This window comes from Phalacrocorax aristotelis, chromosome 20 (genome assembly GCF_949628215.1).
Source record: "Phalacrocorax aristotelis chromosome 20, bGulAri2.1, whole genome shotgun sequence".
Taxonomy (NCBI): domain Eukaryota; kingdom Metazoa; phylum Chordata; class Aves; order Suliformes; family Phalacrocoracidae; genus Phalacrocorax; species Phalacrocorax aristotelis.
Window position 1 is genome coordinate 7,262,132 of NC_134295.1, and position 17,356 is coordinate 7,279,487.

Consider the following 17,356-nt stretch of genomic DNA (forward strand, 5'->3'; position numbering starts at 1 on the left):
GAAACATCTGATAAATGACCTTTCCTCCTTCATTCTCTTCCCTAAACCTCCCACCCCATATCCCAGTATACTAATTATTAGAACCGCTAGAATGAACTGAAATAGGCATGCCTCGAGCCAGCGATAAAGGAAGTTTTGTCTAGGAACTAACAAAACCAAAACTACCGAAGCAGTAAAAAGAAACATATTCTTCGGGCCAAGAATTTTATGCAAACCTAAGTGGAAGACTTGAATTTACACTCCAGTAAACATGGGGGGGGGGTTGTTTTTGTTGTATTCCAATATTGCTGCAGCTGTTCCTAGTGGAGGGCTTGGTTGTGGCTACAAAAGAAAAGCCACAATAAAAAAAAAGAAGAAAAAAGAGACAGAGACAAACGTTCTGGAAAAAAAACCCACATACACACAACAGAGTGAAATCCTGTAAATTAATTCCAACTGCTTCCAAAATTAAAAACATGTTTTATTGTTAAATTGCACTCCAATTAGTACCATAATTCTTTATAAACATAATATACAGTAAAATATTTTACACGTAGCACACCAGGCGTGTGCTTAAGATGTTACAAAATGTACAGTTCAGGACACTTCTCCGACAGAGTCGGCAACCTAAGCACGCGACGTCGAGTCCTAGGAAGATGTTTAGTCTTACGGAGCAGGCCACTGTCTTACCATCATCTGGTCTCTACTTTAACACATTCAACATGTTATCAGAAACGGCAGAAATGCTGCATAGTCTGCCTCAAGTTTCTTTCACACTATTCAGAACGGTTGGGAATGATGGTTCCTTATCCAATTTCCTCATTCTAGAGAAGGCCGTTCATTACTAGCTGTTGGGAAATGGATGGTTTCTCTCAGATGAGTGCAGCTTGCAGGAAAACAACAGAACAGGTGATTGAAGAGAGTCTTCAGTTGGGCAAAACAAACCAAACAACTTCCCCCAAAAGCAAATAAAAACCCCAGCACACCTCCTTTTCCTCTCCCACATCTGTTACTCGCATTCTTCGCTCTCCACACACACAGTCACATGCATGTGTAAGAATATAAACAGTAATAAAAACTTGGTAAGAAATCCTTCGCATATTGTCTCATAAAAGACTGGGACTTTTAAAAAAGTATATATTTCACCTATAAATTAGAGCTTCTTAAAATGTCAAGCTAAGAAACGCTTAGCATCAGAGGAGACAAGACCTTGGGGGAAGCCATAGCTACCTTCGTACTGCAAGTGTAGACAAGGGCCCTGCCTGAGTTCACAGTGCTTTTCTGCTTACGCAAAACTGCAGAAATACCTCCTGCATCCGCGCTTTAAGCTCGCTGCAGCGTTTCTGCGTCATACCTGTCACACGAACGGTATTTTCAGATGAAGCTGATGTTACTGGCACACGTGAAGCTGTATGAGGACGGCAGACAGTAGTCTAAGTTCCCTTAACGCTTGGGAAAGACCAAGTTACCAATTCATTCCAAACCAAGCATGGATTTTGTGCTCTCATTTGCCACGGAGCGCCGAGAAAAAACAAAGGGGAATAAACAAGACCATTGCCTGGAAATTACTGGAACTTGTGCATTAAGCGGCAGCACGAGAACGTACAGCGATGTGTTTACTTTCCTGATGATTGCTGGCAGATTTGCAAAACAAACCGCAACTGGCAAAAGGACAAGATGCAACCTCTGGCCCTAAACAGAACTATTCAGCTCTCCAAGTACTGGAATATGCTTCGGCTTTGACTTGTTTCCTCTGTGCTCTCCACCCTGGGCCGTTTGGCCAGAGACGTTATTACTGCAGGAGGACCTCTCTTCTTTACCTGCAGGGGAGGGGGGTGCATTAGAGTACACAAAACACTCAAAAATGTTTAGGTTTTGAATTATGAGAGAATTATTTGGTGCGAGAGCACACAGTAAGAATCACAGAGAATATTTAAAGCAGCAGTGCTCCCAGCTACTGGGCGGTGCTTAGTGCCCGTATGTTTAAATAACCTACACAACTGGCAGCTCGTTCCACACAAATCTTTACCTGAAGTTTTGACTTCTCCTTTGCCTCCACACTCTTCTCTGGGGAAAGTGTATGAAAGACAAAATTCCTTGAATTTCGAGGTGCGTTTGGATTAAGATCTGACATTGCTGCTAGTTTCTGAAGGACAGCTTTAGGTCTGTTCAAGAGAGACCCGTTTTTTACCTGGACAACAAAACAATGTCGTGTTAAACCACTTACACGAACACGACAGCTCTTGCAGTAGCTCGCTCTTAATAGAAAAGACTACTCCCTACTAAACCAGACATGGCCAGAATCAGCTGACTTCGCTGTGTTCTACATGTGCACTTTGGAAATAACTTTTTTGGGAACCATTACCAACCTGGATGTCACTGGCAGGTCTGAATGTTTCAAATGGGTTCCTGGGTAACAGTGTCGTGTCTTGTACCACCACTGCTGGGCTTGCTAGCAGAGACAGAGAGCAAAACCTCAGTTTCTGAACTTCATTTGAAAGAACATAATTTTATGTCCTACTGAAGAACTTAAAATTGAGGAAATACTGTACGAAAAAAAAAAAAGTCTGCATCAAATTATCCATACAAGTGATAGATGACTCCGGCAATTAGTTCAACCAGTTAGAAGGGAAAACTTGGTCTTGAAACAAGCTTTGCACACTTGGGAGTCCGGTTTTCGCCACAACCAAGGAAAACTTAGACGTATTTTCATTACATTACATAGTTTTTCGTTCAGTCACAGGTATTTGGAGAAATGGGTAGGCTGAATGTCACTTACAGTGTTCTACTCCACAACTTAAGAGCAAACAACTGAAGAATAAAAGACTAAACAAAGATATAGAGGGATTTATTTCCCCTCTACAACTTTTTTTTTTCAAGAAATAATGAACTATTTCATTAGGTAAATACACACAATTATCATCAACCTCGCAGCTGTGTATTTTCAATGTTTTTATACCTTTAGCTTTTCAAGTTCTGGAAGACATGAGCCCAGACTGGTGTAAGAAAACCAGACACTGGAGTCTTCTGATCCGTGGTGTGCTTCACTGGAGACCACGAGTGATGACTGGAAGTTAAGCTTCCTCTTATCTGATTGTCACTTCAGTGAAAAGTAATCCTACCTTTCTTCTGCAGCGACTTAGCAGTTACTTTTTTTGCTAGTTTCATGAATTGGCTGTCTTCACCAACTTCTTCCTCCTCTTCCTGCTCTTTATTTTTTTCCTTCTGTGGTAGAGAGAAGATACTTAGTAAAATTGAAAAAGTTAAAATACTGAATGAAGTGTTCATTCTGAATATGAAGTAGACGGAGTCCTTTCACTATACACATTAATATAGTCTTTTTAATTTACTTTCTATTGTAAAAGTTTATTGCAATAATTTCTTACTTTACCATCCTCGTTCTATTGATGAGCAGCAAACCCGCAGCATCACATTCAGCTGACAAAGCTGACCTAATCCTGAAACTTCTAAAACTTGAAGTTATGCTCCCAGCATAAGAGACTTACTCCAGCTCTGAAGCTGACTTGTTTCAGAACACAGGTTTTCTGCCTCTCCCTTCTGAATTAGTTTCTCTCTCTGTACAATACTTGAAGAGAAAGAGCAGAACTCATGATGAAAACCAAAAGATACATTTATGAACAGTATTTTTTCCAGAGTTTAACTTGAGGAACTAACAACGTCACATCTAGCGATGGTATAAAGACTGAGCACGATGCCTTTCTTGAAGCTAACTAATACCTGCTCCCGAAGCCACTGTTCTCGTTCAAATCGCTCTTTCCTCCATTTTGCTTCTGTCTCATCAAACTGTTCATTTTCATCATCGTTATCTGAATCTCTCTGAAACAAGTCAATCTGTGAAGCATAATCTAGACAAGAGAAAAAAGTAAGTTATCAATGTTAAAAGAGGCATAAAATATGCAGACTAGTAAAAAAAAAAAACCCAAACCAAACCCAAACCACCAATTTATTCCTGGAAGACTTCTGAGTGCTGTTTCATAAACACCCACTCTCTTTCCAATCGTTCACCCCCACCTATTAACTATGGATCACAAAGGCACCTATGTTTTTCCATCTGAATCTCCTCGTTCTGCCAGGGCCATCGCTATGCAGGTCACCGTCAATGAGGTATCTCTCCTGGTACAAGCGTAACTGACGCTTGTCATCATCAAGCATTGCCTTCCTGTCAACCCAGAGGAAAGGGAGGTTAGTCCAGATTATAGCCAGGAGCCATGACTTCACACACAAAAATGCACACTAATTGTCACTGACATGTGTAATTTCTGTATTTGATTTCCTAATTCCACTTCATTAGGGAGTTCCTCATCAATAACCTCTTCTTCATATTCGTTCAGGTCTTCACCGTCATATTCATCCTCACTTCCCACATCACTCCCTGACAGCTCTGCCTCATCTTCCATGAAGTCCTGCAGTTTTCTATAAAAGAACGTTAAAAGAGGTCAGTTTGATAGACCAATGACAATCACACCAGTCTTCTGAACACAGGATTTATCTTTTGACATAAAATGAACACATACCCTAAATGAGAAATGACAACTCATCTTTAATTTTTGAAAAGTAATTTTGGTCAAAAATAAAAAAAAGTTGCATTGCTTTCACCACGGCCTCCTGATTTCCATGGAAATACTCTATAGCCCACCAGCAACACAGCTAAACTCATGCAACCTGACAGCAGCAAAAAAGAACCCAAACCAAACAACAAACACACCACCAAACAGAGCCAATGTTATATAAACATTTGCTACTAATGCTGGAGAGGGAATAGACTAAATTTCTAGTGCTGTTAATGTTCATTCTGTCTGGCAATTAAGATACAAAAAAGAAGTACTCACAGTTTTTTCTTCAAGCCCTGTCTACGTCTCAGCAGTTCTTCTTCATCGCTACTTTCTGCTTCTTCAGGATCACTGTCTCCATGTTTTTCATCCTGTCAGAGAGAAAGTTTTTGGAAATGAAGTAATTTCTGAAAGTAGATTGCTTTGTACTGATGGCTTCTTCTGTTCTTCAATCAATAAACACAGACTAAAATACCAGAGATTTTTCAGAGGATTCGCTATGCTAAGAAAGATGCTTTATCCAGTATATCATAACATTAAGGAGACAGTTTAAATGACCCAAATATTGCTCTCAAAAACATTTCAGTAGCTTGTTACGGAAGTCACGATACTTTGCATTGATGGTTATATTAAAAAACTGAGTAGATAAATGGAATTGTCTTAGTCAGAATGCTGTAGCAGTCCCTTGCTGAATCAGTTCATACCTCTTCACTATCAAAGGCATTATCATCTGTTAAAAGCCGAAAATCACCAAATTCTTGCTCCTCCTCATCTTCTTCTTCCCTAGGGGAAAGGTAAATGAAAGAAATACATGTTTCCATTTCACCTCCAACGATGGGCTTCACAATAATTCAAGGCAAAATTTCAACCACCACATCAGCTGGTCCAATTTCCTGTGAGTGCTCAGAGCTGCAGCTTCTCAACAGCAGTTAGCTTTAAACACCCCAAGTCTCCATTAGCACTGATGGTTTAAGACCTCAGGTCTTCACTTGCAGAAACCATGGGACAAGTACTAATTTCTGAGTTTGCTTCCCTCTAAAATGCCTCTTGGATCCCTCTAACATCCCCATTTGTTAAGCCTCAATATCCTTTTGTCAGGCAACAATACACCTTTCTAGTTTAATCACTGTTAAAAATGTATCCAACTTATATTTGGTTATGGTTCCTGCAGTTTGGCAACAGCCCTGAACAGAACCCAAAAGTCCTACATTCTAACTGTCTTTTCTCCGTTTGATGAACTTCTTTCACTATCAGTGAAAGACAAAGAAGAATTTCCCTTCAAAGTAGCCGTGGGAACAGTGTATGCTGCTGATTTAGAGCAACTGCTTTACCTCCAGAACAGACCACGCTTTGTTTACAACATTTTGAATTGATGTCAAATAAGAAAAAATACAAAGAGTGAAACAAGACAACCACCTCTATAAGCTTTTGTAAATTTTAGGAGGAACAAAGCTAACCTGTCTGTGGGAAAGGAGCCTGAACAAAGCGCTAGCGCTTCTGCCATTGGATCTTCTATGTCACTGTCTTTTTCTGCCTTGGAAGATACAGAAGATGCCCACGTTGGAGAACCTGCTACAAAAAGTAATAAGATGGCAGCTTATTAGACAGATATATTTGTACTCTTAAAATGTCGGAGAACATCCTAGAAATGACAATTAGTATGCTCCCACAAAGGCAACAAATCGTTAGAGCTCTCAGAAGCCTCGGAAGTTCCACGTTCTGCATTAGTGCCCAGAACCAAAGGGTACCTTAGTGCAATGCTTATAAATCAAGTAACCAGCAAAGCTGAAAAGAGAATTCAGGACATACTCCGAGACACAAATTTTCCTGAGCAAAGATTAAGCAATTCTTCCATGTTCTGCTTTTTGTTGCTGCTGGGATTTGGCATGTGTTCAGCTTGACTGCTGAACTGTCCAGAACACAAGTCCAGTAATTCGTCCATATTGGCGTCCATTGCGTTCTCATCCATACTAGCCAGAGTCAGCTGATGCTTTGAGGACTGGTATTTATTCCGATGTTGTCCAACATTCAAGAACCTGAAAGAAAGTCTGTAGTTAGAAAGATCTTGCTGGTCTGTATGTCCTATTTCTGTTAAAGGGCACAAACCGTCATCCTTTACGCCTATTACTTACCCATCTGCATCAAGCAGCTGGCTCTGAGTGTCATCTTCCAGAGAAAATTGAAACTGTGACTCCCCAGCCCCTGGAAATAAGCTCTTAGGCTCAGGAGAGGCATTATACAGGTCCTGGGAATCTTCTATGGGAAGAGAGGGCTCAGACGTCTTTCCTGAGCTCTGGTCAAAGGAATGTAAAAATATACAAGTTATTTGTCAAAAGCAAGAATGAGATAAAACATTTAAGCTATTTTAAAGGATTAACACTGCAGGAGTCAAGTATGTCCACAGTGCTCTGATAAACCATAGGATTTCACTGACATCAGATGTTGTGAAGCCCACATAAGCATGCTTAAAAAAAATATTTATGGTATACCTATTTTAGACACCAAAACCAGATTAGAGCATCTGTTCTTTCAGGTTTTAGGATATAAGTTTTCATAATGTCATTTTCATCCAGTCCAACGTGGAGATGTTTTAAACTCCAGGGAAAGTTTGCTTTTCTTACTCATATAAAAGCATTTCGCTAGTTGCCTTCCTCTTTCTGGTACTATTTTTCTGATAGATACGTCAGTCAGGATAAAATACATTCATTCACTGCCCATTGTGTTAATATCTGATGGGAACAGGACTGGGACCCTTACCTTGGAAGCTGAGCTGATAAAGCTTGTTTTGAAAAAACCTGGGGAAGGTGACCTGAAACCTGCTGCAGATAAGAAGTTCCCTCCACGCGACAGCTGTTTGTTACAGGGCTGATACGACGGAATCATGGAGCCAATGAACTCAAAACTGCTGTTATGGCTATTCTCTTTTGCAGGTGTCGGTAGAGAAAATGAATCGTCATCCTCTGGAAAGAAAATAAATATTTGAATACTGTGCTTAACTTAGTTTTTTTCCATCTAGTAAAACCTCAAGATACTATTTTGCAACACCAACACCTTGCTAGAAATTCAGTATTCTGTGCTCATGTTGGATTTCTTTCTTCACAGGGGATGCATATTGCACTACTTTACTGAATTTTGTCTTCATTTGTGACTGTTTTTATATTTTTTCCCAGTATCATTTTGAACTTTATTTTCCTCTAGTTTTTTCAAGCCTTCCCACTTCTTTCATCAGTTTAAACTTTTATAATCATGCTGTATAACTATACAGGTGATGAAATAACAATATTGAATTCCAATCCCAAACAGAAACTTCTGCCTGTGCCATATGAAAAAATGCTAGCTACGATAACAGTTCTACTTCACCTGACTTGGTAGGTCCTTTGTCTGCAGCTTCTTCCGTTTCAAGTTTCTCATCAGGAAGAGAGTATCTGCAATTCATTAAATAAAATGTATTTGCTACTATATACAAGATGAATTGCTATTGTCTGTCAAACCTAATTGCAAGAACTAAGGTAACACACAAAAATACATCTAGTACGCTTTGATTAAGAAACAGATTGTTCCACTAAACAACAATTACAGTCATTAAGTTTTTTGAAGAAAACATGCATGAACGCACACCTAACTACTGGAACAAGACAGAAAAAATACTTATAAAGAGTAATTTAAATCAAAACACCTACATCTATCGATCAAATTTAGAACTGCTTGGTTTATTTACCCCATTTTGGACGAGCTGTCCTTAAAAAGCATCAACGTAGACTCTGTTGAAGGTGGTTTGGGAACAGAGTCACAGTGCACAGATTTCTCCAGCTTTTCTCCATCAATTGACTCCTTATCAGTTTCTCTATCCCCATCTTCAGTGTGTTTCTCTTCTGTGTCTTCATTATCTTCCTCTGCTTCGCCAAGCAGAAATTCCACATTCTAAAAAACATCCCCAAACATAGCAGGGATACAGTGTGATCGTTGCTTTCGTCTGTCCGCTTCCTTGCATACTTTTCAAGAAAATGTTTTAACATACAGAGGATGAAGCTGACGTTCACTGTTCTTACACGCACCTATTCCCCTCTGAGACAACGGGCACAGAGGCGCTTGACAGATCCAAGCTATTCTGACCCTTTTTAAACAGGAAAGGCCATGGCAAACCCTGCCCCAGATCAGGGAGGTGACCTCAGGTTGTCCCCTGCTAGCAACGAGCCATGGATATATAAAAAGAGAAAGTGGCACCAGAATCTTTTATACGCTTATATTTGTTTTAATATTGTTTAGACAAATGAAGAAAATAATAAATTCATTTGTAGACAATCCAGACCCTGAATATATTTTAGCTTCTAGGAAGAATTCTTGGCAATTTCCCTAACATTAATAGTGTACAAAAGCCTCATTTCACGGGGAGGAGAGGCAGCAGAATTGAGAAGCTGACTAGGTTATGTAAAAATGTTGCATACAGACCTCATGATTGCCTTCTTCCTCTTCCTCTGACTCATCTGTCATCTCTTCCTCCTCCTCCTCCTCCTCTTCTTCCTCCAACATGTCCTCATTATCCAGTTTAAACAAAGCTTGACGCTTTTGGCGTTCCTCAGTCCTGCGGAGTTTCATGGCCTCCTGGAGTTTAGCCTTCAGTACTTGCAGCTTTTCACCTGGAGAGAAATTAATAAATTAATATATTAGATGTACTCAGTGAATCCTTAACTTCATTGCCTTCAAGCATCCAATCCAATGTAACTACACACATAAAAAGGGAATTAAAAAACACTTGGTTTTAGATGCTTTTATGAATTGATCTGCCAGCTGTAAGAGCTAGAGCAGTTAGCTTCAATGAACCCAATTCAGAGAGACCACACAATCTCATGAATGATCAAGATTCCTCATTATCCATAAATGCCACTGGTGCAGCACTCTGAGTGAGAACAGGGTCTGTCTCTCTGCTGCGTCTTCTGGGAACAAGAGCATCCGACTGCCATGGGCAGACACCCATGGGCCATAGCACACGAAATAATTAAGAGCAGCTAAAACTTACGCACATCTATAGAACCAGCCAAATAATGTATTTCTTTTAGTGGATACTATGGGACAGTCACATTCCACACATATTTTTGTTTGCAAATGCATACAATCCTATTAGAAACTGCAGTTGTTGACAAGAAGCCTGAGAGTTACATTCACAGGGCTGATGGCAACAACAGCGCGGATATGTTTATCTAGATTTCGGTACAGATGGGGAGAAATCCAGAGAACCAGCCGCAAAGACCTGAGTGAGGCTGTTTTACACTGGCCAGTGCTAATTCAGAGATAACTATCAAGATTAAAAAAAAAAAAACACAAAAAACCAAAACAGGACTACCCATTAGAGGGAACATATATATTAATTTTAGAGATGAAGATCCCTTCACCTGTATTTCATGGGGCAGTGTTGGGAAAGGGGGAAACGAGAGGCAAAAGACAAAGTGTTTTCTGATTCAACCATCCTCACTTCTCCTCCCAAACTGACCTGGCTTTGTGTGGACTGTTTCGTCCAGGCTCTCTGCAGCTAACACTGCTGGTACCACGTCTGCTTTCAGTTCCTCTTTTCCTTCAGACGTAGTCTCCTTACGAATAATGTTCATGTTTATGGTCCGCTCAACTTTGGATTTCGATGTTCGAAGGGTGTGCTTCAAGAAACGTGCTTTCAAGGCTTCTAATTCTTTAAATACATATTAATTAAATTACCAAATGCAAACTAAATTAATTTGATAGCATTTAAAAGCATTGAGTGTTAAAGGTATACCAGGAGTAGATCTTGAGATTTTTTTTTCAAAGGAAGTCAGTTAAAAACTCTAAATCTTTAATATTAAAATATTTGCAAAATTATTCTATTTGACTAATAAAACAATATATCATTACAGAATATTTTTTCTCTAACTTGTACTTGGTTGATATTAGTTAATATTAAATTACCTTACCACTGACTATGATTTATCCACAGACCTCAATTCACTTCCAGCCTAGCCTTCCAGCCACCAGGCATCTCTACATTTCTCTTAACACATATATCTAAACCCAGAGCGAGGCTGACAAAACCACTGCTTCATGGCAGAGGTTAGTTTCCTGCATGCACAGAAGTGACATCCAAACCAGACATCCTCTTAGTATCATAGAATCCCAGAATCATTAAGGCTGGAAAAGACCTTTAGGATCATCAAGTCCAACCCCCAACCCAACACCCCCAGGCCTCCTAAACCATGTCCCCAAGTGCCACGTCTGCATGTGTTTTGTACCCCCCCAGGGACAGTGACTCCCCCACCTCTCTGGGAAGCCTGTGCCAATAAATTATGTATCTTCTAATTATTATCATCTAATTATTATGATATTAACAATTACGTATCTTCTAATACATAACAGATTTAATGGAATTATAAAATTGCCTAATCATTTGCAAACTTTCCCTGGAACACGGTCAACTATTTAATATTGATAATACATGTTCAAACTCCAGTTCCTAAAAGATGTTCAAAACACCCTTGCTACAAAAGTAAATTTTTGCTTGCTATCCAGCCTTGCCTTTTAACAAAATCAGTGGTAAACACTCTGGAACACAGGTCACTTCTGTTTCCAGCTAATTACTGCTTGCCTCGTTTTGAATTAATTTGAAAAAAAGTGGTCCCACGTGCTTTAAGCGCCAGCATAATTCACTACAGAAAAATGGAAATAAATCATTCATCACTAATAGCTACCACTGAGCATTCCTTCAAGCTTGCAAATATTAAGGACTCAAAACTTCCCTTATAAACATCAGCTGGAAGAAAATGGATGCCAACATTAAGCAAAGAATCTGTACTAGTAAGAGCACGTGCCTGACTGTTCTATCACCCAAACACGTCTCAGAGGTTTTCCAGTTCAAGTCAGATTAACTCTGCTTACCCGGACAGCTCTGACAGGAGTACAACAACAAAAGTGATACCTTTATTTGAATCAGATTCATCGAGGTTTATAAAGGATTCATTGCCAGAGCAGATTCTTGGCTTGATGGACAGGTCTATTCCCAGTTCACGAAGTTTCTCCAACTTGGACTTCCTCACTTTTTCAGGTTGTGCCACCAACCCAGGCCCCGCTGGTTGATTGCTTTTTTCACATTCTAAGTCCGGTGCTGTTTCATCTCTTTGCTCAAGGGCATCTCCTCCAACCGCTAGAGGAATTTCATTCTCTTTTTGTTCACTACAGTCAGTGCTTAGGAAGTTAGAGTGCTGTCGTTCTGCATTATTAGCAGTTGTTACAGTCCTCTCCGTATGACAATCGCCACTGTCCTGCCTGGGCTTTTCAGCACAGTCTTCTGTCACGTTCTTCCCTACATCAGCAAGAGGCTTTTTCACAGTAGTATCGACCTCTTTGCCAAGGCTGGTTTCTGGATCATTAGCTGCTGATTGATCACCTTCGATTTGCCCATCTTTGCAACCCGTGTTCAAGTTCGTAGTGTCTGCAGATTCTTCATTCAGGGATAGCTGGTACTTAGTAGACCTAGTGAAGGCAGAAAGAAATATACCACCCATGGCTGTCGTGAAAGGGGAGAAGAGGTTAAGAACAAACCCAGAGAGAAAGAAAGAAATTTTCTAATGGTTGTCATTAATGTGTAGGAAGAGGTGAAGGACAGAAGTCTGTAAAACTTCATTTTGAGGAGGTAAGGAAGTGTATTGTAGTGTAAAGCATTTGTACTAGTTACATTATCACAGTATGAAATTCCCAAGAGATTTTGTGAATGCAGTAGCTGAAGTATGTTACTAGACATTACTCAAAAGAAGAAATGGTCCAAGTGAAATGCTGGGGTCCAGTCTAAACCACATTAAAGTAACTTTGCACGAGCATGTTACTTCACCTGGAGTTACTACTGGGCCCTGAATACTTCAACAGCGTGACTGTGTCAGGAGTGCAGCATTGCCTTGTGTTGTGTGACACCCTCCTAATTCCCAGGTGTTCATGGAATTAAAAGAGCCTAAGAAAGTTTCTTAATAAAACTTTCCAGTCAAAGCAACAGCTAAAATTAAAACAGAAGCAGGATGTGACTGTACACAGAGCAGGTGTGTATGTCACACGATGCCAATAGCATGCAATAGTCTGGTTATCGTCAAAAGCAAAGCTGGGATACCCTCAAAATTTATGAAAAAATACAAGGCAGGCTTAAGTCCTTACTTCAGCAAAGCCATGGCATTTCCTTGACATACTGGTCGAGGTCTACGCTTGAAGAAGTCATGAATGCTTTTGGTCTCAGGCACATGATATGGGAGAGACACAGACGATTCTACCAGAGAAAGGAGGTGAAAGAAAATTTAAAACGTCATCTGAGGCATTTATTTGTTACCTCCGAAATTCAAAGAAGCCTGACACAAGTATTTTGCAGCAAAGACATCTGACCGGGCAAAAGCAGCACAGTTTAAACTTGAACACAGCAAACACTGTGGTTTGGGAAGGAGTTCCAACAGCAACAGTCTTGAAGACCAAATTTGCAACATGTCCATGGATTCATTAGGAAATGAATTGTGACGTTAATATCAGAATGGTGGGATCAGGTTCAATTTTATTACATGCTAATCAAGAGCCCTAAATATTGCCCTAACTCTACACAAGTTTATGGGCTCAAGTGTTTGCACAATGATTTTTTTTTCCATTAGTTACAAATGTTATCTTTTAACAGGTCCTTGAATAAAAATGGCCTTGCACCCTTCAAACCCTGAATAACTCATGCTGGGTGAAAGATGGCTCTAACTTTTCAGGTAAATTTTCAATTTCTCCCCTGAATTTCTTAATAGTTCACACCCCTCTACATACAAAGAATTTAAGTTTTACCTCTAATAAGTCGTTGGGTCTCACTATGTAGTTGTTTAATGGCTTCTTTACTTAACCTTGCTGCTTTCCGCTCCTTAAAGAAAGAAAGGTTTCTGAAGTCAGAAAACAAAATATGGGACTCTACCTACACTTTCTAAATAGCTTATTTTTCCCTTTCAAACAGAAAGGAGTCAGAATAAAGCAGCCAGTTAAAAAAAATTTTAAACAGCAAGTCAACAAAGACATTGGAGAGTGTGCATACGAAGACATTTGAGTCACTACAACAAATGATGGAGAGCTTTAAAAAGAATACTTCACCTTCCTTTTCGGTTCTTTTAATACAGGTTCCTCATTCTCATCATCAAATACATGTTTGTAGCCTTCACCCTCAGAAAACAGTGCTTTGTTCTGCAGTGCATAAAAAGAGATTAATTTAATTGTCTTTATACACAGGCACTACCAAGGGGAAACTAGTCAAAAGTAAAAAAACAATTGCAGAGATTATGCCACTGGTCGGCAAAACCAGCAAGTATTCTCATAAACCAACACAAACGCTGCATAATACTTATGGTCGATTTCCAAAGCTCCTGCTATAGCATTATCTTTATAACTTTGCAGGACAATATCCCTCCATCTTTAAGACCAAAAAGCAGAGGGCTATCCTCTCCTCTGTTGTAGCAGAAGTGCGCCATTGTCAAAAAGAGTTTTAATACATGCCCAGATACAAGACTTCCCACTAATAACCAATATTCTTGTATCACTATCAAATGTTACCTTATATTTTTTAATTTTGTTTTTCACTGCTGCTCGTATTGATTCTATCGACTCTTCATCCTCTGGGGGGTCACCGTTATCCTCTTCTAAGCCATTATCAAAAAGTTCTTTGTCATCAAGAAGACATCCACTGTCATTAAGAGGATACCTCTCACCACCATCTACCTGCTCGCCATAAGAATAAAGTATTTGTGTAACTCATTTCAGAAGGTCCCCTTCAGTTCTTTGATGTTAATTTAAAATTACTGTCAAAATGCCTTGGTGAAAGAAGTTCGAAAAAATACAAGCCATCTTTAATCTAGCATCCTGCGTGCCCTGTGAGGCAGTCACATTCACTTTAGAGCACTGCAAAGTTGATAAGGTAATTCACAGAGCAATGGTCCCTACGGTAAGTAGGGAATTTCACTAATTAGTGACGACCAAAACAGCTCAGCGAGAATAAATTAACACTTGAAATATGCATTTTATAAATAGCAACAATACGCAACCTCCTAAGCAGCCATTTAGACCAGAATTCAAATTTGAAAGTAGCCCAAAGCTTCCTCCAGAAACTAGCACAGCAACGTAGAGAAAAGCTGAAGGACCCAGCAAAGCCGTTCGTGCACGTAACAAACCCCCAACAAACCCGAAGAACTCAGAGAATTTCTGCCTGGCTTAACAAGTGCTGACGTTAGATCAAGCACTTGGGTTTGTGCTTTCTTTGCAGATGAAACTGGTAGACTTCCCTGGTGTTCCGTGGATCCCTGCGGATACCACAGCTGCTGTAGGAACGTGGACACTAGCAATGCTGAAGCATTTAAACACAATAACCAAATGCAGTAATAAATTCAACTTATTTGAGAAAACATCCAGGATTTTCTGCCAAAACATATACCTCTGCTCTGGGCTTCTTTTCTTTTTTCAGCTGTTTAATGGACTCAATTCTTCTCTCCTTCTCCTTTCTTCTCCTTGATTTCCCTACAGCTTTTTTTGCTGTCTCTTCTTCAAAATCATGTTTATGCTTTCTGTACTTCTTCCCAGATTTTAGGGGCCTCTCCTCTTCCAACTCGTTCTCAGGCGAGCCAGACTTCCTGCTCATTTCAAGGTTTTCAATCTGCAATCGGTCACCAGCGTCACTGTCATCACTGTCTAGCAGACCTCGGCGAATCCGATGAGACTTTTTGTTCCTCTGGGCAGTGATGTTCTCTTTTTCCTCCCCGTTTTCCTCATCTCCACCCACAGTATTGTTCTGCACATGAGAGCCACCATCCTCTCCATCTTCGCTCTCACTCTCCTGAAGCACCTTCTTGCTTTTTGCTTTCTTGCATACAAAAATCTCTTCATCTGAATCTGACAAAATATATTAGAAGAAATGATGCATGCTACGGAGAGGGAAATTCCATAAATTAATTAACAATGAATCAGTTAAACATAAAGTTACATATCTGTGAAATTTCACAGATTTCAACATCTATAGCAAATCAGCTTGAACTCAAGTTTTCAAAATTCAGTTCACGCTGTGGTATAGAATTGACCCAAATGGATGCCATAGGTTTTTAACCTTTGGAAAAAAAGGCAAAGCTGGAAATCATTCACTGATATTGACTTGCCTTGAAATAGTAATAACACCCACAGTAAATAGATAAATACATAGGTTAAGCAAAACATTACAAGAAAGAAAATAAGCAGTTAAGACACGTCCCATTTACTGTTTCCTTTTCTGTACCTTAAAAACCACTTTTCAGAGATTTAACGATATCCACCCACATTCTGAGCAACAAAAAAAAGGCAGTTTGGATTCATACAGGTCAAGCAATGACAGCTTCCTAAAAAGGTGTTTATAAACTGAAGAATGCACCGTTGAAGGCAACAACCACCACAGACACTTCATGGAAATATTACCAACCTCTGTCATCAAGAGACGCTATCCCCTTGCTGAAGCAACCTGGAGAGGCTGTTTCACAGCTGCCCTGTCCACTGTCAGAGTCACTATCAAGGGTTTTCGGCAAGTCCAAATTCAAGTCTTCTAACAGAAGCTACGAAGCAAAATTGAAGTTTTTCTGACTATGATAAACATCATTTATGTATCGATGACTTTTGATGTCTAACTTCATTCCAAAACCTTGGCTGACCCCTTACATACAGTTATATACATGAAATATACATTTTAAGAATTGGTATTTACATGAAAGGAGATTACACGTGAACCTTTATAGGTATTTATACACAAGGTGAGCTTGCACACACACAAAAAAGAGAATTAACATACTAGCTGATCTCCACCGATTATTATTCAAAATCTTTAGATGAAAAGGATAAAGGGAAATGCAAAAGTTCATTCTCCCACATCCACATTTCACCTAAATTAATTAAAAAGGGACCAGAAGATGTCTGGGGGAATTCTTCAGGAAGGTTCCTCCGTGACAGGGAGCCCGAGCCTGGCGTGCAGGCACACTGCAAGAGAAGGGCCCCCCCCAAGACTGACACCTCGGGTAGCGCGGCAGGGCCAGCACGGCTGCCTCCACCGGGCGGGCGATCGGCCGCGGGTGGCGGCCCGGACCCCTCAAACGGCACCCCGCCCGCCCGGGCCGGGCCCCGCCTTCCCGCCGCACCCGCGGCGACAGGCCCAGCACGGCCTTCCCGGCGCTCCCCGCGGGCGGCGAGGCGGAAGGGCGAGCTACTGGGAAGTGTAGTCGGGGCGAAGCGAGGAGGGAGCCCGCTGAGAGCGGGCCCAAGGGCGGCCGAGGTGCCGCCGCCACCACCACACCGCCACCACCACACCGCCACCGCCTCACCCGCCGCCCTTCGATCCCCCTCCCCGCCCTCCGCCGCCCCACAGCCAGAGGAGCCCTAAGGCCACAGGCAGGCTACGGGCTGCCGCCGGCAGCAACACAGCCGGCCGGGGGAAGGGGAGCGGGGTGCCAGGACTCACCTCAGCGGGGACCGCCGCCATGGCCTCGGCCCGCCGCTCCCGCCGCACAACCGCCTAGGAAACCGCTTCGAGTCTTCGCGCGCTGCCCCAGTCCCGCCCAGCCCAGGAGACAGCCAACGGCTGCCCAGGGCTGTCCTGGAAGCCCCGCCCCTCGGCTCTTTATTGGGAGATTTTTTTGGACTTAGCCCCGCCCTCTCCGCCTGGCCCAATCATTGCTCGCGTTTTGAGGTCACCCCGCACGGTTTATAAGCCCGCCCGGTAGCACTGTCCTCCTTGCGGGCGGGCCGGGCCGGCCTTGGCGGGGATGGCTGAGGCTGTGTGTGAGTGG

General features: G+C 41.3%; 1 protein-coding gene across 2 annotated transcripts; it reads right to left on the reverse strand.

The window, feature by feature from the left end:
• Positions 1 to 439: 439 nt before the first annotated feature.
• Positions 440 to 17,119, reverse strand: CLSPN (claspin). 2 transcript variants are annotated; one of them, XM_075114639.1, is made up of 25 exons: positions 17,029 to 17,119; positions 16,003 to 16,132; positions 14,992 to 15,446; positions 14,118 to 14,282; positions 13,662 to 13,751; positions 13,365 to 13,437; positions 12,711 to 12,819; positions 11,488 to 12,041; positions 10,039 to 10,230; positions 9,000 to 9,187; positions 8,269 to 8,471; positions 7,911 to 7,975; positions 7,308 to 7,510; positions 6,683 to 6,843; positions 6,360 to 6,586; positions 6,008 to 6,119; positions 5,255 to 5,333; positions 4,830 to 4,921; positions 4,249 to 4,413; positions 4,038 to 4,159; positions 3,718 to 3,845; positions 3,102 to 3,204; positions 2,349 to 2,431; positions 2,009 to 2,170; positions 440 to 1,799 (listed from the first exon to the last, which is right to left on the reverse strand). In XM_075114639.1, exons 1-25 carry the CDS (start codon positions 17,047 to 17,049, stop codon positions 1,686 to 1,688), a joined length of 3,996 nt encoding a protein of 1,331 aa, XP_074970740.1. In that variant the 5' UTR covers positions 17,050 to 17,119; the 3' UTR covers positions 440 to 1,685. The 2 variants fall into 2 exon arrangements, with proteins under 2 accessions (XP_074970740.1, XP_074970739.1); XM_075114638.1 differs by having other exon boundaries at positions 6,008 to 6,122.
• Between the last annotated feature and the right edge of the window lie 237 nt (positions 17,120 to 17,356).